The sequence below is a fragment of the Balaenoptera ricei genome, chromosome 8, assembly GCF_028023285.1.
Source record: "Balaenoptera ricei isolate mBalRic1 chromosome 8, mBalRic1.hap2, whole genome shotgun sequence".
Classification (NCBI taxonomy): Eukaryota; Metazoa; Chordata; class Mammalia; order Artiodactyla; family Balaenopteridae; genus Balaenoptera; species Balaenoptera ricei.
In genome coordinates, this window is record NC_082646.1 from 51,802,906 (window position 1) to 51,827,480 (window position 24,575).

Here is a 24,575-nt window from a genome sequence, read left to right on the forward strand (position 1 = left end):
CAGGGTTGGATCTGTCACTTCCTAGCTCGGTAAGCTTTCCCAAGTTACTTGGGCTCTCAGAATCTCATTTCTCCATCTGTAGAATCTAAGAATTATCTCCTAGGGGTTTGAATCTAAGAATTCTCTCCTAGGGTTTTGGAGAGTCTTGAACAGGATAAGGAATGCAATGTATTTAGCGTAGTATCTTCTGTAGATTAAGTGCTTGGGAAACTGAAACGATTTTAGTTACTGAGACATAATTCAGATGGATGTCATTCTTTTCACTATGATTGTCTTGTCCCCAGTGTGCAGAGTTCTGGTTGCAGAGTCAGAGTGTACCATACAGGTGAAACTTATGGAAGTGACCCAGCCCGATCATGGGGGACCAAGGCTAAGATCTTTGTTTTCTCCTGCATCATTATTGATGGTCACTGGGTAAACTGAGAATCTATATTCTATTCTGCCTTTGTGGAGTCAGCCCCCTAAATTCTTTTGGAACCCCTCGTTTGGGTGTGTTCAGAGGCATTTTCGAAGCTTTCAAGAGCGAGACACTCAAGTCACATAGTGGTAGGGCCTCGCCTGCTCCTCTGCTGACAGCGCCGCCTTCCCTAGAATGATCAGCTTGGTGCAGGGGCATCCCCATCCAGTTACCATGGGTGCCCACAGCCAGGCACACACTCATGGAGACTTTTTGAGAAAGGCACTGAGTAAAAGTCACTGTTGTGTCTGACTGCTGAGCCGTGGTTCTCAGTTCTGGCTGTGTGGGGCACTTAATAAGTGGAGATCTGCCCAGGGATTGATTCAGTAGGTCTGGAGTGGAGCTGAGGCACCTACATTATAAAAGTGGTTCCCAGGTGAGGTGCAGGCAGAGCTGAGAACTGCTGCTCTAGCATCTGTAGGTGCCAGAGACTAAGAACAAAACCAGCCCTGGCTGCAGGTGTCTGGATGTGAATGTGACCTTCACTTGCCCAGAGACTGGCCTGGCCCGGGAGGCACAAGCTGGCCTTGCATTGTGTTAGAACCTGGTTGCTGCTGATTCTTCTTACCCCGGGGCAACGTTTCCTCGTATTGTCCCCTCAGAGGGTAGTTCCATTCATCTTGACTGAACTTGTTGTAGCAGCTGCCTAATTGGTCTCCTTGACTCCATCTCTCTCTCTTAACCTATCAATCCACTCTCCACTCTGCCAACAAAGTCATCTTGCTAAACCGAGAATTCCATTGTCACTCCCCTCCTCTTTTAGCCACAAAGAACTGTTCCTTGTTTCCAGCATGGGATGTTTCTTTTTTTTTTTTTTTTTTAATTTTTAAAAATTTATTTATTTTATTTATTTATTTCTATTTATTTATTTTTGGCTGCGTTGGGTGTTCATTGCTGTGTGCGGGCTTTTCTCTAGTTGAGGTGAGCAGGAGCTACTCTTCATTGCAGTGTGCGGGCTTCTCACCATGGTGGTTTCTCTTGTTGCAGAGCATGGGCTCTAGGTGCGCAGGCTTCAGTAGGTGTGGCACGCGGGCTCAGTAGTTGTGGCGCACGGGCTTAGTTGCTCCGCGGCATGTGGGATCTTCCCGGACCAGGGCTCGAACCCATATCCCCTGCATTGGCAGGTGGATTCTTAACCACTGTGCCACCAGGGAAGTCCCTATCCAGCACGGGATGTTTCTTAATGCCTTCATGCATGTTGTTTCCCTGCCAAAACACTCTGCCTCCCAATTAATAGTAATAGTATTACTTTCATAAATAACAAAATATTTCTTTATTTGAAAATTTAATCTTTGTTAGATCCAGTGCTATGTATTTTACATATGTCTGAAAAACTCTTACTGACTTTAGAAGCCCAGTTCTAGACCTGCTCTGAGAAGTCTTCTCTATCCCCAATTGCCCAACAGCAAAAGTGTGTGCTTCCTTTGGGCCCCAAGAGCACCATCAAAGAATTCAGCTTACTGCATTGTAACTTGCTGTTTATGATCTATCTTTCCTCCCAAGGGCATGTGCTACATTTGTCTTTGTAATTGCTTGAGCAGAATGGGCCACCAACAGTCACGGGCCACCAGGGGGAGTGGAGAGCAGGCTTGAGGGCAAATCATCTTCAATCCTAAGGAAACACCTAGATGCAGATGGTTTGCCTGACAGTGGATCTTTAGCCCTAATAGTGTCATCGCTTGTAAGTCACTTCAGCACAGAAAAGAGGTATCCCAGAGGTCTGCCTTTATGCACAGAAGTGTGACTGATGTAGCACTTAGCTCCCAAGACAATCCAAGCCACAGTCGGCAAGGCTGCTCAGCTGACCAGACCTCCCACCATAAAACATCACTGGGTTCACTTTATTACTCAAGAAGGGCTGGATTGCACTGCATCATCTATTTGGAGGGAATTTTACCATTGAACCAATGAAAGGCAGCCAAATGGAGCTGTGCATTTTTTTTTTTTTTTTTTTGGCCCTGTGTTTTTACAGGCAGACACTGTAATCAGCTGTCATGATAGCTATAATCAATTAGCTTATGGGCTGTTTTTCTCCATCTGGACTAATTGAATGGTTGCTTTTGTTTTTATTTTTGTTTTTCTTCTCTACTCATTCCCGACTGTTACCATTGAACCCTGTGACTAAGTCCCTACAAAACCTTCAGCTGCTCCTCTCTCTCTAGCAGCCTCCTTTAAGGTGTGGCAGTAACCCATTAATCTCCAGAGAGATTTGCATCTATCTGCATTAATATCTAGGAGTTACGTATTTGAAAAATATACTTAAGTAGGTCCTCTATTGTTAAAGTGAAAAGCCAAAAATCAGGAAATACTTGTTTCTTTTGAAACTAAGGTTTTTCTTTGATAAAGACAGAGTTGCTTACCTGACAGGAAGCCTAAGAACACAGTTAGCAGAGAACTCTTAAGAGTTGGACAAACATTTCAGCAAACATTGTTTGCATGTCTGCACAAGTCTAGAACCTAAGCTAGGGACAAAAAGAAAAGTAACACCTAGCGTCTGCCTGCAAGGAGCTTAAAGTTTAGAAGAAGAAAGATTTATAAAACAAACAAACAAAAACAAACAAACAAACAAAAATCCAAACACAGTAAAGCATTAAAGATGGTATGAGAGGGACTTCCCTGGTGGCACAGTGGTTAAGAATCCACCTGCCAATGCAGGGGACACGGGTTTGATTCCTGGTCCAGGAAGATTCCCACATGCCACGTAACAAGCCCGTGAGCCACAACTACAGAGCCTGCACTCTAGAGCCCGTGAGCAACAACTACTGAGCCCACATGCCTCAACAACTGAAGCCGGCACGCCTAGAGCCCGTGCTCTGCAACAAGAGAAGCCACCGCAGTGAGAAAGAAGCCTGCCCACCACAATGAAGAGTAGCCCCTGCTCACCCCTACTAGAGAAAGCCTGTGCACAGTAACAAAGACCCAACGCAGCCAAAAAAGTAAATAAATAAAGTAAATAAAATAAATTTTTTAAAAAAATTATAAAAAAAAAAGATGGTATGAGAGAAGTCTGTATGATGGTGAAAGGGAAGAAGTGGAATTAGAGAAAGAAAATATCCCTTTTTCAAAACCTTCTGTTATGTGCTCAAAAGAAAGTTATCCCTGACCTCTCTGTCTTCTGGTTTCCATCTGCAAAATGGGTATAATCCATGCCATAACCTAATTCTTTTTGGAATGCATTTTGAAGAGAAATTGAAAGGGTTTTGAAAGTTTGTATACCCTTAGGGATAGGTGTTATACAGATTCCATGTTAAAATCATAGTACATTTAAAGCAATGCCCATTGAACTATTAATTAATTTTTGTCACCTGCTCCATACAAAGCTTACTGAGGGACCTTGAAGTTCTTACAGGAATGAAAAATTGAGTAACTAGAATTAATTCCACTGGTTAGGTAGGGAAAGCCCGGAGGTGAGGGTAAGAGACCCGGCCAAGGAGCCCAGAACTTGCTGCCGGGGCTATTGACTCTTTGAGGTCACTTTTAATGACCCTGCTCTCTTCACTTCCTTGTCTGTGGCTTGGGGCTCTGACTAGATTTGTTGATGCGTAGTTTTCTTCAACAGGGAATTAAAATTTAACAAAAGCAAAAAACCAAAACAAATAACAACAACCAAAAACTGTGCTTTGAGCACAGAAAAATAGGATTTTTTTCATGGAGTTTTAAAATGTATTCAGCAGATGTTTTTTCAGTGCTTGCTATGTGCCATGTATGGCACTAAGCATTGGAGGACAAATCAAAGATGTTCTCCATCCTCGTGGAGCTTAGAATCTAATTACGGGGCAATTGCAATGCAATGTAAGCAATGCTATGGGGGTCTTATAGGCTGCCCAGGGAGGAACCTTTAATGCATCTTCACAAGAGGATCAGAGAAGCCTCCATGCAGAAAAAAATATCAAAGCCAGGATGTGAAATTCTGAGAAATTAGCCCTGAAGAGTGGAAAGGAGGAAGAACAGGAAGTAGAAAAGTAGGACAGCAAGAAGGAGCTCTTGTCCTTGGAAGTGAAAGCAGTTCAATAGGTTGGAGTTTAGACCAGTGTCTGGTGGAGCCTGGATGGCTAAGGAGGGCTCAAATCATACAAGGATCTTTATGCCTGACTGGAGTTTGATCTTTGGTCTGAAGGCAGTGGGGCCAGTTAAATGGTTTTAAGTAGGAAAGTGACAAGATCAATATTGCCATTAGGAAAAAATCTCTTATCTCTACTGTGAAAAGAATGGATAGGAGGGAGGACAATCATTAAGAAGACAGAGGTGAGGATCCTTAGTCTAAGGGGTAGAAAGGTCACGTGTAGGTCTCACTGGCTGCTTTCACTACCTTCCTCTGTGTGGAATACTGTAAGGATTACACTCCTGGTTCTTCCCAGGCTTTTTGAATACAAAGACTCCCTTTGTGGTTTTCAGAATTTGTTGATAGAGGTAATACTTACTGATACAATGATACATGGAATTAAACTTGATGTATATTTAATTAGTCACAGTGTAACCTATGTACATTTAACATTTAGAAGGACATATATGTAGGAGACATTGTTGATTCAGTCTAGGGAATATTTGGTGCCTGGTAGATTTGAGGATTCTTTGCCAAAACATCTAGGATTCCCGAGAGAGTTTTTGATTCTCAAACTTGGACCCGGAGGCAAGGAGGCTTTAGAACTGTAGTTATCAGTAGTCTGTTAACTAATCCTTTTCAAAGGGTTGATAGCTATTATCTGTTGAGCTTACTGTACCCAGTAGCTTTACAGGTACTAGCTCATTTTACAGATGAGGAAACAGATGTTAGAGAAGTCAGTAACATGGTTTGGCTTCAGTGCCTCCTAGGGGTTAAGTGGATTCAATGTTTGAATTTCAGTTCTACCACTTACCATCAATGTAATTTTGGGCAAATTACTCAATCTCTAGTAGTATCAGTTTCTTTTTCTGTGAAATGGGTATAATATCTACCACATGGAGTTAGAACATTATTATAGTAGATAATGGATATTAAAAACCTAAATAACTTTCAATAAATCATCTTCCCATTGTACCATCTTCTCCTCTTATTCCTTCTTTATCTTTTCTCCCCATTTCCTCGGCATCTACTTACATTTTAGTCCCTTCTCTTCTTTCTCAATTTTCCTTCTTAATCTTCACATTTTATTAAACTACTTTTTTTTAAGTGTATATACAGTTAACTTTTGTGTTTCCTGTTCTTAATTTAAACAGCAACTATCTATGTTTTGTTAAATTGCTCAAGAACCAACTTGCTCTGTATATGTGACCCTTCATAGAAAAACATTCTCACTTGCACATCATTGACCTAATAGTATATTTTCAGGTCCACTCTGGCAACATTACTTACTCCACATTCTTTTGATATGCTAGAGATGAATCATCCACGCAGTGCCCTACTTAAAAGACATCTGGGCTTCCCTGGTGGCGCAGTGGTTGAGAATCTGCCTGCTAATGCGGGGGACATGGGTTCGAGCCCTGGTCTGGGAGGATCCCACATGCCGCGGAGCAACTGGGCCCGTGAGCCACAACTACTGAGCCTGCGCGTCTGGAGCCTGTGCTCCGAAACACGAGAGGCCACGATAGTGAGAGGCCCACGCACAGCGATGAAGAGTGGCCCCCGCTTGCCACAACTAGAGAAAGCCCTAGCACAGAAACGAAGACCCAACATAGCAATCAATCAATCAATAAATAAATCTTTAAAAAAAAAAAAAAAAGACATCTGTGTTCCTAGCCAATGCTCTCTTCATCTTCACACATTCTCATGTGCTCTGGCAAATCCTCTGTGCCCCTGTCAGAAAACAGTGATGTCAGGTCTCTTGGGATATAGCCAACAGTTGATGAAGCAGGTGCAGAATTACAGAAGGTGCAATTGCCATGTGCAGTAGTGTAGAGTTCTCCAATGTGTTTCTTGGAATTTATCCATCTCCTATTTTTAAAGTATATTTACCATTGCATACTAAAACCTACAAGAAAAGCCTAATGAATAAAACTGGAATAACTTATCTTCTGAAAATTCATTCCTTATGTTGAGTTACCAAATAGCCACACCCTTTGGCCTAGTTTTAAGGCCCTCCATGATCTGGTTTCTCTCATTTCATTCTTTCTTCCTGTTTCTCTTGTGGGGACATGACCCCTACATTTAAATATTTTCTACAGCCTTCTCCTTTCTCATGCCAGTTTCCAAGTGCTCATGTGCTTGCTGTTTCTCTCCTCTGGAAATCCTTCTTTTCTGCAAACCTCACCCATTCTTCAAGTATCAGTTCAAGTCCTACTTTTTCTGACCATTCTGAGTGATCTTCTGAATTCATCGAGTGAGGTAGTGTGATTTACAGGGAAAGTTTGGGGATCTAGAGCCGGAGTCCCAGGTTCAAATCCTGCCCTAGAGATGCGATCTTTTTACCTTCTTTGGACCATATCTCTAGCTGTAAGAAGATAGGGGAGATAAAGGTTGTTAAAAGGATTAAAGGAGAAAAACCATGTGAAAGCATTGTGAAACTAGTATGATAATCTTGCCTAGTATATTCAATTATTGTTTCCTTTTTATGTGGTAATTTAGTTTGCAATGAAACATTTAGTAAACCCTAAATTCTTAAAAGTAAGAATGTGCACGTTTTTAATATCAGGGCTTCTGAAATATTAATGTGCATATGAATCACCAGGGGATCATTTCAAAATGCAGATTCCTACTCTGTAGCTCTGGGATGGGGCTTGAGTTTTCTGTTTCTAACAAGCTCCCAGGTGATCTGCCGCTACTGCTTGCCCATGGACCATACTTTCATTAGCAAGGCTCCCTGTAAACCCAAGTACAAAGGCGGCAATGGAAACACCCCATGCTCATAGTTTGCCCTCTCTGCCTGAAGTTGAGACGTGGTATTTGTCCAGTGACCTTCTTCTCATTGTCCAGTTGTGTTTTTCTGCCTTCACAACTGCAAAAGCTGGCTAGCTCGGTACTTAACTTGGTCACACACTGATATTAGTCAGCCTGGGGTGTTAAACATAATTACTTCAGAAGAAATAGAAAATTCATCAGGAAACTTTCAGGGCTCCCACAGGGTGAACTTGATCTATACTGAGGTGCCTGCTACATGATGACAGTGAAGTGACTCATTTGATGTCAGGTCACAGACAGTGTCATCTCGTTACCTGGGAAGACCTCCTTCTGAAGCAAATGATGCAACAGGGCTATCTAAATGAGAAGGAACACTGGGAGGCTGGTTATCTGACTAGCCCTCAGCAGTGCAGAGCCTCTACCAACCAGAGTGGTCACAGCAACTACAGACCCTGTCCTTTAGACAGTTTATCAGTGACTTCATTTTGACCTTTGGTGAGTTGTCATCTTTATCTAGTTCTCCATGTGTGCACAAGACAAAAAGGAATGTGTATCTGATTTTGAATTGCATACTTCGATTGCACAGTTCAGTAAAGGAGAGTTGGTGTGGGAGGTGACTGTTGAGGCCACGGTTTTACAGTCAGGCCAGCTCACGCTCTAGTTGTGTGGGACCTTAGGCATGTTACCTAATCTAAACTTTGGATTTGTCAAAAAGAGCTGTTAAAATAAGTGAGATAGTCCACGTTAAATGTTTAACACAGCTCCTGGCATGCAGTTAGGGCTCTATACATATCAGTTATATTTATTATATTATCGATGACAGTTATTGGCGTACTTATGTTATTATATCACTTTATTAGTATAATATTACATTTTAGGGTTTTTTTATTGTGGTGAAAACACATAACATTAATTTAGCACCTTAGCTATTTTTTAAATGTACGGTTCAGTAATGTTAAGTATACTTACATTGTTGTGCAACAGATTTCTAGAACTTTTTCGTCTTTAACATAGAAATTCATATACTCACTAAAAACAAATTCCCCCACCCTCCTCCTGCCAGCCCTTTACATTTTAGTTCCATTTCTGTAGCATATTGATATGAAACCACTCCGCATGCCCTCGGCTTCCTGTCACTACTGGGAAAACACACAGGATTTGAAGTCAGAAAATTTAGATACAAGACTAAGCCCTGAATTATACTAACTATATGAACGTCCTTGTACCAGCTTCAGGCTTTGATTATATCATCCATATCTGCAAATAGGCCCATATTATATGAACTATATATTATTGTTAGTCTCTGATTACCTCCTTCTTCCAATATTCCTCCTCTATGTTCTTAAAAATTGTTCATCTTAGCACTTTGCATGTCACAATGAAGTGTATCGTCCCCTTGAGTAGATGGAAAGCACCTTGTGGGCTGGGGTTAGGTGTTAATTCAAACCTGATTTCTCGTGTGTTAAACAGAACAGTGTATTCACTTTGTATTCCTCTCTCATTTGCTTCCATGTGCTCCCAGGGGCCCCATTTTCATCATGTTACATTTCCCTTTGGTTAACACCCTTCTCCAAAACCCTTGGCAAAATGCCTACCCACAACAGTGACTGGTAAGAAGGAACAGATCAGTCCAGTGGAGTATGGACAGCATCAGGGTAAAGTTAGAAAGAGTTTGAAAAAAGAAAGCCTAGCCTGATTTCTAGGCTGTATCTCTCCTTTTAATGACTACTTGTTATGCTTAGAATGTTCTTTCTCCTGCTTCTTCTGCCAAGCATCTAAAGAGGTCAAGAGCCATCTTGTTACCTTCCAAGTGATTTGGGGGGAAATTGCTTCCAGGTACAACAAGCTCTGCTCCTGAAGATCTGTATCGACAGTTAATTTAGAGAGTCAAGGTTCACCTTCTGAAGCAGAAGCCAAGACAGTTATGTAACCTGAAGTTCTCTGTTGAAAACAAAACCTGCAGATGCTCAGAAAGCTAAATTAAACTCTTGACTTGCAGCTTAGCCACCAAGCATCATGGGCAGTCCAAAGAATATTACCAGCACCAGCCTGGTATTTGTAATGATGCCGAATGAAACACTATATTCATCTTCCAGCCAATATGATTTAAAAGTCTGCCCAGATTAGCTAGCCAGAAAGCACACTGAGGTTGAGCTGAACTTTACACTGTGGTTTGTTGCCTAATGAGCCATCTTGTTAAAAAAAAAATTTTTTTTGTAAAATTTGGTCATACGCACTTCTGATTTGAGAAAAAGGTTTCCTCCTCTCAGAAAGACTCTTTTTTTTTAAATTTTTTAAAAATGTATTTATTTATTTATTTATGGCTGTGTTGGGTCTTCGTTTCTGTGCGAGGGCTTTCTCTAGTTGCGGCAAGTGCGGGCCACTCTTCATCGCGGTGCGCGGGCCTCTTATTATCGCGGCCTCTCTTGTTGCGGAGCAGAGGCTCCAGACGCGCAGGCTCAGTAATTGTGGCTCACGGGCCTAGTTGCTCTGCGGCATGTGGGATCTTCCCAGACCAGGGCTTGAACCCGTGTCCCCTGCATTGGCAGGCAGATTCTCAACCACTGCGCCACCAGGGAAGCCCAGGAAGACTCTCTTTTTTTTTTTTTTTTTTTAATTAATTTATTTTTGGCTTCATTCGGTCTTCGTTGCCATGCGCAGGCTTTCTCTAGCTGCGGCTAGTGGGGGCTACTCTTCGTTGCGGTGTGGTGGCTTCTCTTGTTGCGGAGCACAGGCTCTAGGTGCACGGGCTTCAGTAGTTGTGGTGCACGGGCTTAGTTGCTCCGCGGCATGTGGGATCTTCCCAGACCAGGGCTCGAACCCATGCCCCCTGCATTGGCAGGCGGATTCTTAACCACTGCGCCACCAGGGAAGCCTCAGGAAGACTCTTTCTTGATGAAAGATTGCATACCCTAGATTGACAGGGGGGCCTAAGAGAATGAATATTATTGGCAGCTACCACAGGTGTCATGCTCATCTCTTACCTTTAAAAATCTTGGAAGGGAACTGGCAGTGATTGAATACATGCCACACGCTAGGAACTCTGCATATGTCCTTCCAATAAATTATCAGGTGAAGTCAGGGAAATGGGCAACAGCCACCTCATATTAGAAATTGCGAAAAACAGACTCAGAGATAGGAAATAATTTGTCCAAGGTCACTCAACTAATATGTGGAAGAGCCAGGATGCGAACTGGGTCTTTCTGTCATGACCTGGAGAGAGTGTCTACTATCACCATACCACCTTGGGCACTGACCTTCGATCATCTAATTTCTCCAGCAGAATCTGAGGTCCAAATCGCATCAAATAACGTCTCTAAAATAGATCCCAAAGTCTTCAGAATCTAAACTCAAATTATAATTAACTAAGCAGTACTTTAAAATATATATATAGTTCTGTAATAAAAACAAGACAGGAAATATTGCAAAGTAAGCAAGTTTTGACCATAAACTACACGTGATATTTAATTTGGAGGGATATACAAGGCCAAATATTAAAAGAAATTTGAGATCGTATTGTCTTGAGAATAAGTCCCCAGTTTTTGGCCTTGTTTTATGGCTTCATACCTTCTGTAGGTTATATAGCTGTTCCTCCTATGTTTATAGTCAGAACTTGGAACACTGACATTTTTTTCCCTGTCGGATATTAGTTAGTTAGCAACCTTTAATGCATTTACTCATTTTCAGTGTGTGGGTTGATGATTCTCGCCAAAAGCATATGTGGCTCACTCTTTTATTTAATATTCAACAAATATTTCTTGAACACCACCTATGTGCCAGATATTGTCCATCTACTAGGTTCTTTATGTTGTAGAACTTTTCCCATATATGCCATAATGGATATTCCAAAGGTCCTTGAATCTAATAGTTTAGGAACTCCAAATGTAGTGTAAACACTAACAGTATAGAATTTATAGTAATGATAATAAGTTAATGTTTATTGCATGTTGGCCATTTGCCAGGCTCTACTGATGAATGTTTTTGTATGCATCTCATGTAATCGTCACAATAACCCTGTGATGAAAATGCAGTTTAGTATCATGCCTTTTTACAGATGAGGGCACTGTCCTAGAGAGATTATTACATAGTTTGTTCAAGATCGTAAGCTATAAAGTATCAAAGATGGGGCTCTAATCCAGGCCCATCTGACAGAAAGTACACATATTCTTAACCACAATGTGTTCTGCCTTCCAGTTAATTCCTTTCTGTTAGAGTCAACAAACGTGCGCTGGGTGCTGGGAAATATAGATGAATAGACAATGGTTTCTGCTCTTAAGAAGCAGCAGTCCACTGTGGGGAACAGGCTCAACTAGGCTCAACAAGCATTGGGCCTTGTTATATTTCATGCACTGCTGGGTACTGGAGATAAGCATAAGTCAGGCACAATCTCTGCCCTCAAGGAACTCGCAGTGGTCAGAGACAGATATAGAAACAGGAACTGTGAAAGGCAACTGATTCCTACTTCCGCTTTCCAGTCTTGGAGCCGTTTGGATGCTCACAGGCACTGAGACGCAGTATTATACTGGGGCTCTGCAGCAGGTGCTTTGGCCTCATCTTCAGTCCACCATTTATTGGATGACCTCAGTCAGACTGCTTAGCTTCTTCTCGCAACCTGTTACCTCCGTGTTGAAAAAAGAGGTGAGGTTCTTCTGTTTTAAATCGCTGGTGGTTGCTGGGGGCACTCGGAACGGAAGGCCTGTGGTGAGAGTTAGCTTTTTAGAGAAGGTGTGAACCCGTCCCAAGACTGGCAACTGGGGAACTTGAACGGAGAGTTGGGCTGTCTGAGCCCTGATTTGATAGGTCCCTCGCCGGCTCCGCTACCCGTGCCAGAGCACGTTCGTTGGTCGCGGTCTCTCCTCGCGCTCCCCACGCCCAGCTTCTCGCGGGATTCCGCGCTCTTCCGGCTCCGGCGCGGACTTCCTCCGGGGGTGCGGTGCGCGGGCTTCCAGACTCGACCTGGAAGGTGACGGGGATGGGTGCTTCTGATCTGGCGTCGCGGGAGAGTCCGTTCGCTTCAGCCCACGCCTCCCATGGCTCGTTTGTTGAGAAGAGTTGGTGGGCTTTAGTCGGTAGGAAAGTCTTCAAGTTTCCGTGCTGTCAAGGTAATTTTACTGGCATTTCCTTCCACTCCTCTTCCCCCACCCACTGTCTCCGCTACAAGTTTTCGACCTGGTGACCCACAGCTCTGGAACCGGGATTCAAATTGTTCAGTGCTTTTTCTGTTATTCATGAAAAATTAACTGACGGTGCCGTTTTGTGTGTGTGCTTCTTGCTTCCCTCCCCCGAGTCACGGTAGGAGAGCAGCTTCACAGCTTCATAGCAAGACTGTAAATGAACTGTGTGTTCAAGAAAGATGGCCGGTTAATAAGTCATTTGGTGGAAAGGGAAATACCAGGGTTCCCTTTCCGGTTAATGATAAACCGCTGGCCCAGGCCTTAACCTCTCCAGACCTGTCTCTCTCAAATCAGGATCGTAACTTGGCCCCGGATTAGGTTTGTAAATGACCAAGGCATGCCAGTGGTAGAGGAAATGCAGAAATAAAGAACCCTTTTGGGTATTGATATTTGTTTTTCCCATCATTTATTTCTTGCCTTCACGAATTCAACAGGAACTTCATTTTGTGGTCCCTAGCCAGTAAGAAGTCTAACACATAAAAGTGAGGAGAAATTTCAAGTGGCAGCCCTCAGGGATCTGTTAGATTTCTGAGTAAAGAATGGTATCCTTTGGGTTTCTGGTCAGCTAATGTGGCCTTTCTATTGAAAAATATTAAATTCACTATGCTAGCTCTTTTGAAGTTCTTTTGAAATTAATATATAGTAACTACCTATATATCTACATAGGTAGACTATTACCTGTGTACCTATATAGGTACTCAAGCGTAATAATATTTCCTGAACGGCTAGGGATGCAAGGTTCTCTGCAGCTCCTACTAATATCAGATATGGTGGTAAAATTACTTGAATGTAGAATCCTCTGGGTAAATGTGTTCGTGCCCTATATATCATAAATGAAAGGGTGCGCAGGTAGCTCTGATTCTGGATAAGAAGGGAAAGCTTGTTTTCTCCCAAGATAGTGGGCCATTATGGCGTAAATATCCAGCACCTGCTACTGTTTCTTGCCCATAATCAATTCAGTTCAATAAATAATTGTTTCATTAAAAGTTGAACCAGGTGTCCCTCTGAAAAAAATAAGTGAGCCATAGAAGACAGAAAGGAAAGGAGTGTAGTAAAACATGAGAGAATGAACCAGATTCAGAAGCTGAAAAAGGTGTATATAAACATCTTGGAGAGCTAGGCATGTGGGTCCAGGAACAAAATTAAGTGTGGCAGAATAGTCAGGGTGGACTGGGGACACTTCCCAAAGAAACCAGTAAGAACTGATCCCCAACCTGAATTCTTTATGTACCTGTAATTGTCTGACATCACTGACTGCACATGGCAGGAGTACTAATGCATCTTCATTGCCACGGTGTTTGGGACTCCTCTGATGGGCAGCTTTGGCTGAAGGATTACCATCAGCCTAACTTGAACTTTTCAAACTGGGCTGCAGGCTGAAATGCTGTCTACTTAGTCTTCTCCCTCTCCTTCATAGGCGTCGGGTCCTGTGTCACCGTTCTCAGACTAACTATCCCACCTTCCCTTGCTCCCTTTTATCTTTCACAGATATTTCCCCTAGTAAATCTCTTGCATGTTGTTATGGGCTGAATTGTGTCCTCCCCAAAATTTGTATGTTGAAGCCCTAAAGTCCCAGTACCTCAGAATGTGACTGTATTTGGAGATGAGTCCTTTAAAGATGTGGCTGAGGTAAAATGAAGCTGTAAGTGTGAACCCTAATCCAGTCTGACTTGTGTGCTAATAAGAAGAGGGAATTCTGACGCACAAAGGGGTGTGTGTGCACACCCAAGGGTGTGTGTGCAGAGGAGGGTCCATGTGAGGACACTGTGAGCAGGTGGCCATCTGCAAGGCAAAGACAAGCCGCAGAAGAAGCCAAACCTGTTGACACCTTGATCTTGGACCTCTAGCCTCCAGAACTGTGAGAAATAAATTTCTATTGTTTAAGCCAAAAAAAAAAAAAAGAGAGAGATGAAAGTAGAATTTACTTTCTGGAGGAGTTTATTTGGAGGATTAAGTGATAAAATGTAGGCAAAGTGTCTCTATATGGTCAGTGTATGTTAGTCACTATTATTATTATCATGCCCTTGTATGGCTTATAGGAACATTACAGGTGGTGCCGTCTGTGAGCTCATCCTCATGTCTTTTTGGCTGCAGCCACCACCTTCACACACGTGTAACCTGACACCATTGCCTCAGCTGCCACACCTATCTCTGCTTTCTGCCCAGGAGTCCACTCACCACTCTAGCATGCACAAAACTGGAAATGCAAGGGAGTTGACAACCCATGTGGCAACTCTTGACAGTTGGAGGTCTGGGGGTGGGAGGAACTGGTGGATAGAGGCTCCCCTCCTCACCCCTTGGAGAGAGAGTTCTGAATGGCATGACGGATGCTCCTCAAAAGGTCCCAGAGGATTGAATCCCAGTTACCCACAACAGTGAATAGCCCGATGCCACATCCTGGTATTGCCTTTCCCTCCTTCTCTCTTCACTCTCCCTGGTTCCTCACTCCTCTTCCCTGAGATCACTGCTCAGAGTGAACTATTACATGCCAACCTTTGAATCAGGCTCTGTTTTCTAAGGGATTATAGAAGTGGGCATAGGGAGGGAGGGAGAATGGGTAGTGGGAATGAGAGGTTTCCAGACTAAAAAATGGGTCATCTAGATCATTGCCACCTCACACATTTGGATCCCCTCTATGAAATCTTTGCCAACTGGTCATCTAGCCATTGCTTTAATATGTCCTGTGAAAGGAATGCATGATCTCTAATCCCATTTGTAGACATCCTTATATCCCTGGCACCTAGAACAATACCTAACATGGAATAAGAGCTTAAGAAGAATTACTGAATGAATTTTTAAGTGAAGAAAATTTTGTTGGTTTGTATAATGACTGCAAATCTACTTTTCTTTGCCTTTAAAGCATTAGATCTAATTTTCCATATAAAATAAGCCTTTATATGCTTTTGAGTCTGTTTTTGTTATTGTTTTTTTTCACAAAGAGAATTAATTACCAGGGGATTTGTAGGTCTTTTAATGACGCACTTTAAAAAATAACAGTGGAATTAAGTAGAGACTGAATGTTTCTACCTTATTTAATTGATGTAGACGTTTTTTTCCCTTAGATTTACATAGTTTTTTTTATGTGTTAGCAGTATGGAAAGTAAAATAGATTTGGAGTCAGAGGGTCAGAAGTTTATTCTGTATAACTTAATATTTTAGTGACTTTAAGGTTAGGTTAATTTTTTTCCCTGCTAAGTTACAACTTTTTTAAAAAGTAACTTTTCTGATTATAATGGCATTACATGTTCATGGTTAAAAATTTGGAAGAGACAGAAAGAAGCATGTTAAAAAAAGAAAGAAAGGACAAAAGAAATTATTCATAATTTTTACTCCTCAGAGACAGCACTGTTTGACATTTTGGCTCATTTTATTTCAGTCCTTTTTCTGTCCATGAAATATGTAGGGTGGGTTATATTATATGTAAACCTTCCTATCCTGGTTCGTTTTAGATACATTATAGATAAGTACTTAACAATGTTATTTGACATATGTTACAAACATTTTTAATGTCAGCAAAATTTTTCATGTTTTCAGATGCATTCTTTTCCACACCTCCACTGCCCACCAAAGTTTTACTTAGAAGATTAAATATTTTAAAAGAATTTTAATTGGGCTTTTCTAATTATAACAATAAATAAGAAAAAAACAGAAAATAATACCTATTGACTTTGTTGTGGTCTTTACAATTTTTTTTCTATATTCTATGAAATTGGAATCATATGTATATAGTAAGATGATAACCTCTTTTCTTTTTTTTTTTTAATGAATTTATTTATTTTAGGCTCTTTTGGGTCTTCCTTGCTGCACAGGGCTTTCCCTAGTTGCGGTGGGCGAGCGGGGGCTACTCTTTGTTGTGGTGTACGTGCTTCTTATTGCGGTGGCTTCTCTTGTTGTAGAGCACTGGCTCTAGGCACGCTGGCTCGTGGGCTTTAGCGCAGGCTCAGTAGTTGTGGCGCACGGGCTTAGTTGCTCCGCGGCACGTGGGATCTTCCCGGCCCAGGGCTCAAACCCTTGTCCCCTGCCTTGGCAGGCAGATTCTTAACCACTGTGCCACCAGGGTAGTCCCCCTCTTTTTTCTTTTAACAGTGTTTTGTGATCATTTCTTCATGTCCTTACTTTTTAATTTTTTTGGTAAAAGTGAATTTTAAAGAGATCTAGGATTCCATTGTGTGGAATTGACACTATTAGTTTAGCCAGTTTGCCATTATTAAACTTTCAGGTTGTTTCTGATTTTTTTTTCACCACTGTAATATTGTCAGGATGGGTATTAGATGTTATGGGTCATTTATGTGGGATGATAACATTTGTCACTCCTCTAAAAATCAAGTCTTTTCAAGATAGTTGGCATGGAAATGACAGTTTGTTTGGAATCTAATTTTTTTCTGAGATTTTCATGTGTATTATTTCATTAAATATTGCAGTTCAAGTACCTAGGTTAAAAAAGTACCATTTTGTTTCTTGGTCACTATTTGTTTTCATCAGTGGGTTTACAGGATCCAGATTATGGGATTTCTGTGATGTGTTGTTTTGGTTTTTGGTTTTTGTTTTTAGAAAGCTCCCCATTAGCAAAGTCACTTTTTAAAGTCTTTTTTGAATTTGTTACAGTATTGCTTCTGTTTTACATTTTGTTTTTTTTGGCCACGAGGCATGTGGGATCTTAGCTCCCCAACCAGGGATTGAACCCACACCCCTGCATCGGAAGGCGAAGTCTTAACCACTGGACTGCCAGGGAAGTCCCTGTGATATGTTGTTAGGAGAGATTCCCTTTATAGTCCATCATAAGTGACCTTCATTATAAACACATTTATAGGCTACAGAGGTAATAAGTTCTACCAGTTAAAGATACTGGATTAAAGGTAAGAGCATGTGATTTTCCTAGGGCTTGATGAGCGTTCAGTCATGTCTGTGAAACGCTTGAACAGCACAGATGTACCATAGAAGATAATGTATTTTCCCCACTGGGGTCTGGATTGATGCATCATTATGTTATCATTTATAGTGCATTTGGGAAGAACTGCAATTTCTTACCAGCAGAGTGCATTTGCTCTCTTTCCATCACATACTCTCCTAAGTACATTTGTATGGACTACAGAAAAATTGCTTGTATTTAACAAGCCTCATCTGTTAACTCTTCCTACTGCTTCAGCTCTGGAGACCTGAAGTAACTTGAAAACTTCTGAAAGAAAATACTTTGGTTAACCTTTATGGGTCCGTGAAGCTTCATTGTACCGAGAGAGAGAGAGAGAGAGAGAGAGAGAGAGAGAGATCAGAGTGTCTCCAACCTCTGTTCAACACACAGGAAGTAGAGCTTTCACTGGGTCCTGCCCAGCCAGAGCATGGTGCAATTTAGAGGTGCAAGTTGACCTGGCTTCCTCCACCTCCACCCACATCTTCTGCCTTAACAGACTCAGATTTCTGTCTTGCAAGGCTGCTGTCCAAATCACCTACTTTACTTTTATAGGCAGTAATGTTAGCCACCATCTGCAGAGCTGTGTCAGGCTTGGTAGTAGATACTTGGCATTAATTATTCCACTTCATGAGATGGGTTGAATTCTACCTCTTTATAGATAAAGAAATTGAGATTCCCAAAGGTTAAAAAAAATTCCCAACTTTACATCATTGTTAAGTAGCGGAAGATATTTGAAATTATATGTGTCTCGATCCCTTCCATTTCACAACATCCCCTTTCAAAAAATACATTTTTATAAACCAATACTGACACTTAAATTCTTTTATACTGCAGTAAACTACCTATTTAAGAGAAGATTTGTAAGCAAAATAAAAGTGGGGGGAGGGGCGATTTGCTGACAAGTTCTTATCTCAAGCCAACACTGAGTTTGCAAAGAAGGATAAGTTCCTGGCAAGATCAGGCAAGCTACTCTTTAAGCAGATAAATTCTAAGGTTGGCAAAGGTAGTACAAAATTATCTTCTCACCATAATAATATGGAGCACTCTTGAGATACTCCCCTGGCAGGACAGTGCTGACTGTCTGTCAACTTCTAATTAAAGAAGAGTTGTCAAACACACCAAATTACAGAAACTTTTTTATATACTCAGCCCTATGTGATGGTGATGAACGTTCTGGCCCTCTCTGACCTTACCTCAGCCTGGCTTATTCATTCCCTGGGACCTGTTCACACCTTTCTTATTGCCCCTCCCTACCAGGGTCTGTGCCTTTCTGTTGCCTTGTCCCAAATGACTTGTATGTATACATGCTTTAAGCCCTATATCAAGCATCAACTCCTCCTTGAATCCCCTTCCTCATCCTTGTAGTGCTTCCTCTTTATGCCTCAGTTGCCTAGTGCTGACTTCTGTCATAAAATTCCCTAGGCCGTATTGCCTTCTTTTGTTCATCTCCCCATGCTGTGCTGAGAACTTCCTGTGTTCAGCGACTTTGTCTTATTCTTCCTGGATTTCCTTTGCCTAACCCAAAGCTTGACCTGAAATGGTCCCTCATCAATAATAGTTTAGTGGATGGATGAATGAATGAAAAGATAGATGATAATGATAAGGGCTAACATTCACTGATCATCTACTGTCTAGTAAATGCCAGGCACTGTGCTAAGAGTCTTAAATACTTTATCTCTTTTGATCCCCAAAACATCCCTATAAGGTAGAAGTTGTATTTATCTCTATATTACTGATGGGAAAATTAAGTTCAGCAAGGTTAAGTAACTTGCCTAAAGTTATTCAACTAATGATTGATAGAATTAGGATTTGTGCTCAAATCTGTCTACTTTCTGAGCTGGAATTCTTAACTACCACAGCTAACAATATGGCATCTTCACAAGGGGTGCCTCATCACCGTCTCCTGGACCCCTGCCTGCTTGCTCCTTTTATAGAACCTACTTAAAGGAAGCATCTAACAAAATCAAGACATCCTGTTGTGTGCTATTTCCCCAACAAGTGCTTAAAATGGTACTTTTTTATGATCCAAATACTATGTGTTTTAATCCTAAAGAAAGTAAGATTTAGAGTCTTTATTTTGTCAGCCACTTAGCATAACCCTAGGTAAAACAGGCAACACTAGAACAATTGTTTAGGTTACGATACCTGAATACTTGTGATTCATGATAATTTCTTACGTTTTGTATCTGATTATTAAATCTTTTTTCAGTGCAGATGGAAGTAAAAGAAATATAGATTATTAATTTTGTGACTGTATAAAGGACCTATTCAGAGCCAGTTTTTTACTTTTATTATTCTCATTGCATTGTGGCATTTCCAATTAATCCACTGAGATTTATGCCTTAAGGAGATAGAAACCTTTTTTAGCGGCACAGTAGAAGAATGTGACATTTCATTGACATCTGTTCATCTTTTCTCATGTTTTGTTCTGAGGCATGCCTGTTCTTAAATCATTTCTAACCCTTGGAGTCATGCAGAGATCTGGTCTGTGTTGGAATTGTAGCTCTGTCTTTCCATACTTTAGTCCACTGTGTTATAGTTCCTGGGTAAAGGCTCCATCTTTATTTCTGGGTGAGCCTTTTCCCCTGAACCCCAGGGAACAGGGCTGGATGACCAGGGAGGAAGCCAGGTCATTGGGGCCTTTTTGCTTCTTAAGCCCCAGTGAGACCCCCAGTAGCCAGGCTCCTGCAGCTTGTCTCCAACTCTTTCAGCCCTTGAGCTGAAAGTAGAGGCCAAGGAGGAGCTCCCTCCTACTTTCTCAAAAAGAGATGATAATCCCCACTAATGTGTATTTAATGCTTCCTATGTGTTAGGCGTCACACTGAGCTCTTTAAATACATGAGTTCATCTACTTTTTAAAACAGTGTTTTATATATACTAATTGCTATCTTCAATTTATTATTTAAAATAATTTAAATTTTTGATTTTTCTAAAGTACATGTTGAAAAGTTTTTTCCTCCCCTTTTCTCATCCACATAGTTAACCACTATTTTTAGTTTTTTGTGTATTTTTTTGGAGTTTCCTTTACAAATACAGCAAATTATATACACACACACGCTTTTTTTTTTTTTTTTTAAAGAATCTCAGGACTTTCCCTCCTGTGTGTTTTTTTAAAATTTTAATTAACTTTATTTTTGTTTATTTTTGGCTGTGTTGGGTCTTCATTGCTGTGCGCGGGCTTTCTCTAGTTGCGGCGAGCGGAGGGTACTCTTCGTTGCGGTGCACATGCTTCATTGTGGTGGCTTCTTTTGTTGCGGAACGCGGACTCTAGGCGTGTGGGCTTCAGTAGTTGTGGCACGCGGGCTCAGTAGTTGTGGCTCACAGGCTCTAGAGCGCAGGCTCAGTAGTTGTGGCGCACAGGCTTAGTTGCTCTGCGGCATGTGGGGTCTTCCCGGACCAGGGCTCGAACCAGTGTCCCCTGCATTGGCAAGCAGATTCTTAACCACTGCACCACCAGGGAAGCCCACATATTTTTTTCTTTTACCTCCTTTCTTTCACACCAAAGGAAGCATCCTATATACTCTCTTCTGCACTATTTTTTTTTTTTTTTTTTTACTTATTGATGCGTCTTGGAGAGCTTTTTATGCCAGTACATAGAAAGCTTCTCTATTTTTTACAAGTACATAATAACCCAATGTAAATTGTACCGTAATTTTATTATACCGATTTTCAAGATGAAACCAGAGCCCACAAGGTTAAATAACTTTCTTGAAGTGAAGAGAAAGGTAGAATTCCCCTATGCCACCTGCCTCTGACCGCAAGGGTCACAGAAATCTGAAGATCATTTGACAAAGAAATAAAGGCCACAGTGCTTCCCCAGTTCAGCAGCCCCCTGCTTCTGCTCCCTTTCATACTTCCTCCCTAAGACCCTGCTCTGAGTCTTGTGAGTACTGTTTAGAGTGGAGCAGGTTGATGTGCTTTGTTTTTTTCTCTTCATCCTTTTCATCCTGTTTGACATATTTGGGGTCGTATCCCTCTGCTCATGTCTGCCTTTATTGGGACCCCTTTAGATGTCTGCTCTAGACATCTTTAGGAGTAGTTATTTGTGACAAGCCTTGGAAACTTGAGGTTTGACTGCAGATCCCAAAGTGTCTGATGTTTGTGTACATTCAGAACTATTTTCCCTGCCCAACTTGACATCTGTCTGCAGCCCACTACCTAACCTCTCAAAGACCTGGCTATCCTCTAAAGCAGCGAGAGCTACTGATATTTTTGGTCATCATTTAGCAGCCTCTGCCTGTCAACTGAACTCATCCCATCTGGCTGGTTCTGAACTCTTGGCTGCAGACCCTGACTTTATAATCACACTTCTGGAAGGCAACATGGGTGAGGGTGAGATAATTTAGTAAAGGCTGCCAGAACTTGGCACATAGCAAAAACTCAGTAAAGATGATCAGATGATGATGATGATGGTGGCAGTGATGATGGTGGTGTGGTGATGATGATCTAATGTAATTCTTTAAAAGGCGTGCAAACTATGATTATCTTTATAGATGTGGTAACTTAGAAATGTTTTTGTTTTGCTAGAGCTCACATAGTCATTGAGTGACAGAGGTGAGAGTCAAATCAAGGTCCTTCTAGGCTGTTCTTTGTATTATATCATTAAATAGCATTCAGGAGATCCGTGTTACCAAATGGCACATTTAAGTACATAGTTAATAAGACACTGTGCATACATCCGGGTTCACGCATGAAGTAATGTTACTATGATAAAGGGTTTGTGATTGGCACAAGATTCTGCTGTGTTCTTCAGTACATTACAATTATATTAAAATGAAACGCCTACTCTCATTTCTGCAAATTCATCACCTATATATTTTATTTCAGTCTCAGAAATGTTTGAAACACATTTTTAAGCCAATTTTGGAAAGAAAATTTCCCTTTCAGTAATTCTAATTATAATACTAATAGTTAACTATAATATAAAACTATAATACTAATAAAAGTTACCATACTTGTTATATACCAGCCACTGTACTAAGCTGTTTACATCTATTATCTCATGTACTGTCCATAACAACCCTATGAGATAGGCATTATTGTTTTCATTTACAGATGGGGATTGAGGCTTAAGCGAAGTTAAGTAACTTGTCCAAGGTCTTTATTTATTTATTTATTTATTTATTTATATTATTTGGTTGTGCCGGGTCTTAGTTGCAGCAGGTGGGCTCCTTAGTTGTGGCTCGCCAGCTCCTTAGTTGCGGGCAGCAGGCTCCTTAGTTGTAGCTTGCAGGCTCCTTAGTTTTGGTATGTGAACTCTTAGTTGCAGCATGCATGTGGGATCTAGTTCCCTCACCAGGGATCGAATCCGGGCCCCCGTATTGGGAGCGTGGAGTCTTAACCACTGTGCCACCAGGGAAGTTCCTTGTCCGAGGTCTTAACAGCTTAGTAAGTGGCAGAAGCCAGATGTCAACCCAAGCGAAAAGTGACCAGAAGCCCTTAGGTGAAATCACTGTGCTTCACCATAGCTCTCTCTCCTCAGTGGTAAGCAACAGGGTGGCCACCTCTGCACCTATAAGAGAGTGCAGAGTCCATGAGCCAAGCCTATTGTGAGTCCTTTAGAATCATTTCTTACTGGTCAGAGATTTTAAATTACATGTCGTAATTTTCCCCAGATGGATCTCAGTGTTCTGCGTCTCTCTGTTTAGGAAAAAAATATCACAGTGTGGTGCATGTTCTTTTTTAATCCCACCTGCACTGTTAGCACCTTTGCTTTTTTTCAAAGCTTTTTACGTACGTTATCTCATTGGTCAAGTCACCAACTTTTCTTAGCCAGGCTACTGTTGGAATACTCCTTCCATACCCCTAATACACACCATTTCTTTCTAAACGAGACCATTCCCAAGTATGGTCTTTCCAGATTAGATATTTAGAAACCACTTAATTTATTTAAGGGGTTAGGAGTTAATTTCTTTTTTTTTTTTTATAAATTTATTTCTTTATTTATTTATTGGGTGCGTTGGGTCTTCGTTGTCATGCGAGGGCTTTCTCTAGTTGCGGCAGGCAGGGGCCACTCTTCATCGCAGTGCGTGGGCCTCTCACTGTCGTGGCCTCTCTTGTTGTGGAGCACAGGCTCCAGACGCGCAGGCTCAGTAGTTGTGGCTCACGGGCCCAGTTGCTCCGCGGCATGTGGGATCTTCCCAGACCAGGGCTCGAACCCGTGTCCCCTGCATTGGCAGGCAGATTCTCAACCACTGCGCCACTAGGGAAGCCCTCTCTTAATTTTTTGAGAGCTTCAAAAACTGAACTCATCCTGGCTGAAAGCACCAAGTGTGGTCAATCAAAGCCTCTTAAAACAAATTAGATGCCATCTGCTTCGCAACACTTTGAGAATGTAGACCTGTTTGAATTAGTATTACAACAAGCCAGTTGCATGTGGTTTGATTAATTACTCGTGAGTTCTTACATAAAAGTAATTTTTCCTAAGTGAATTCTTTAGATAATTAAATGTCAAGTATGTGTTATTATTTTAGAGTCAACTTCATATTCTTTCTTTAAGCAGCAAATTTGATATTGTTTACTTTAGTTGAACCTTTACTGAGCACCTACTGTATGCTAGGTGCTATTCAAGGCATTTTGGATTGCTTGATAGAAAGAGTAGAATCCAATCTTCTGCTTCCTCCTCCTACGATACAAAATGTTATTATGTACACTGATCTGTGATTTCTTTGAGGGCAAAGAGCGTGTCTTGTTGCTCTCATACGGAACACCTAATATAGGACCTCACCTGTGGAAAGATCTTTATTGAAAGCGAATGACTTCTTGTTTCATCTGCTTTCATGAAGGGAGCCATTAGCAGTCTTGGATCATAGAAAGGGGCATACGTACTTCTGTTTTCTGTGACAAAGATCAAAGATGGACTTAGTACAGGTTCTCTTCTCTGGGCTCCCACAGTGCTTTGCAACTGTAATAGCAATAGCACTTCTTCCACTTGTGACTGTGTGTTCCATGTCAGGTACTGTGTCTTACTTACTCCTCTATATGTAGGCATAATCCTCTGCACATAGGCATTCAGTCAGTATTTGTTGAATTGAATTAATCACAGGCTGCTTCATTTCCCTCCCAAAGAGCAGAGACCATGTCTTCATCATTTCCATTTACATCTTATCTATAGCACATGGTGATGCACATTTTGCACCTAATTCGTGATCAGCAAGTGCTTATGGATTTCAGGTCTCATCTTTCCCTTGTTTGAGTTCATTGTGCTACCACTTTGCTTTT

General features: G+C 41.4%; 1 protein-coding gene across 13 annotated transcripts in view; it reads left to right on the forward strand.

Annotated features, from left to right (window-relative positions):
* Nucleotides 1-24,575, forward strand: part of DLG2 (discs large MAGUK scaffold protein 2) — a 2,071,189-nt gene that overhangs the window by 1,837,522 nt on the left and 209,092 nt on the right. The window contains exon 1 of one of the 13 annotated variants that reach the window (XM_059930683.1): nt 12,233-12,373. The exons of the other annotated variants lie outside the window; for them this stretch is intronic. Within the exon in view, the coding sequence (XP_059786666.1) occupies nt 12,244-12,373 (130 nt within the window). The 5' untranslated portion in view covers nt 12,233-12,243. Of the gene's footprint in view, nt 1-12,232; nt 12,374-24,575 lie in introns of those variants that run through there. 13 annotated transcript variants of the gene reach the window in all.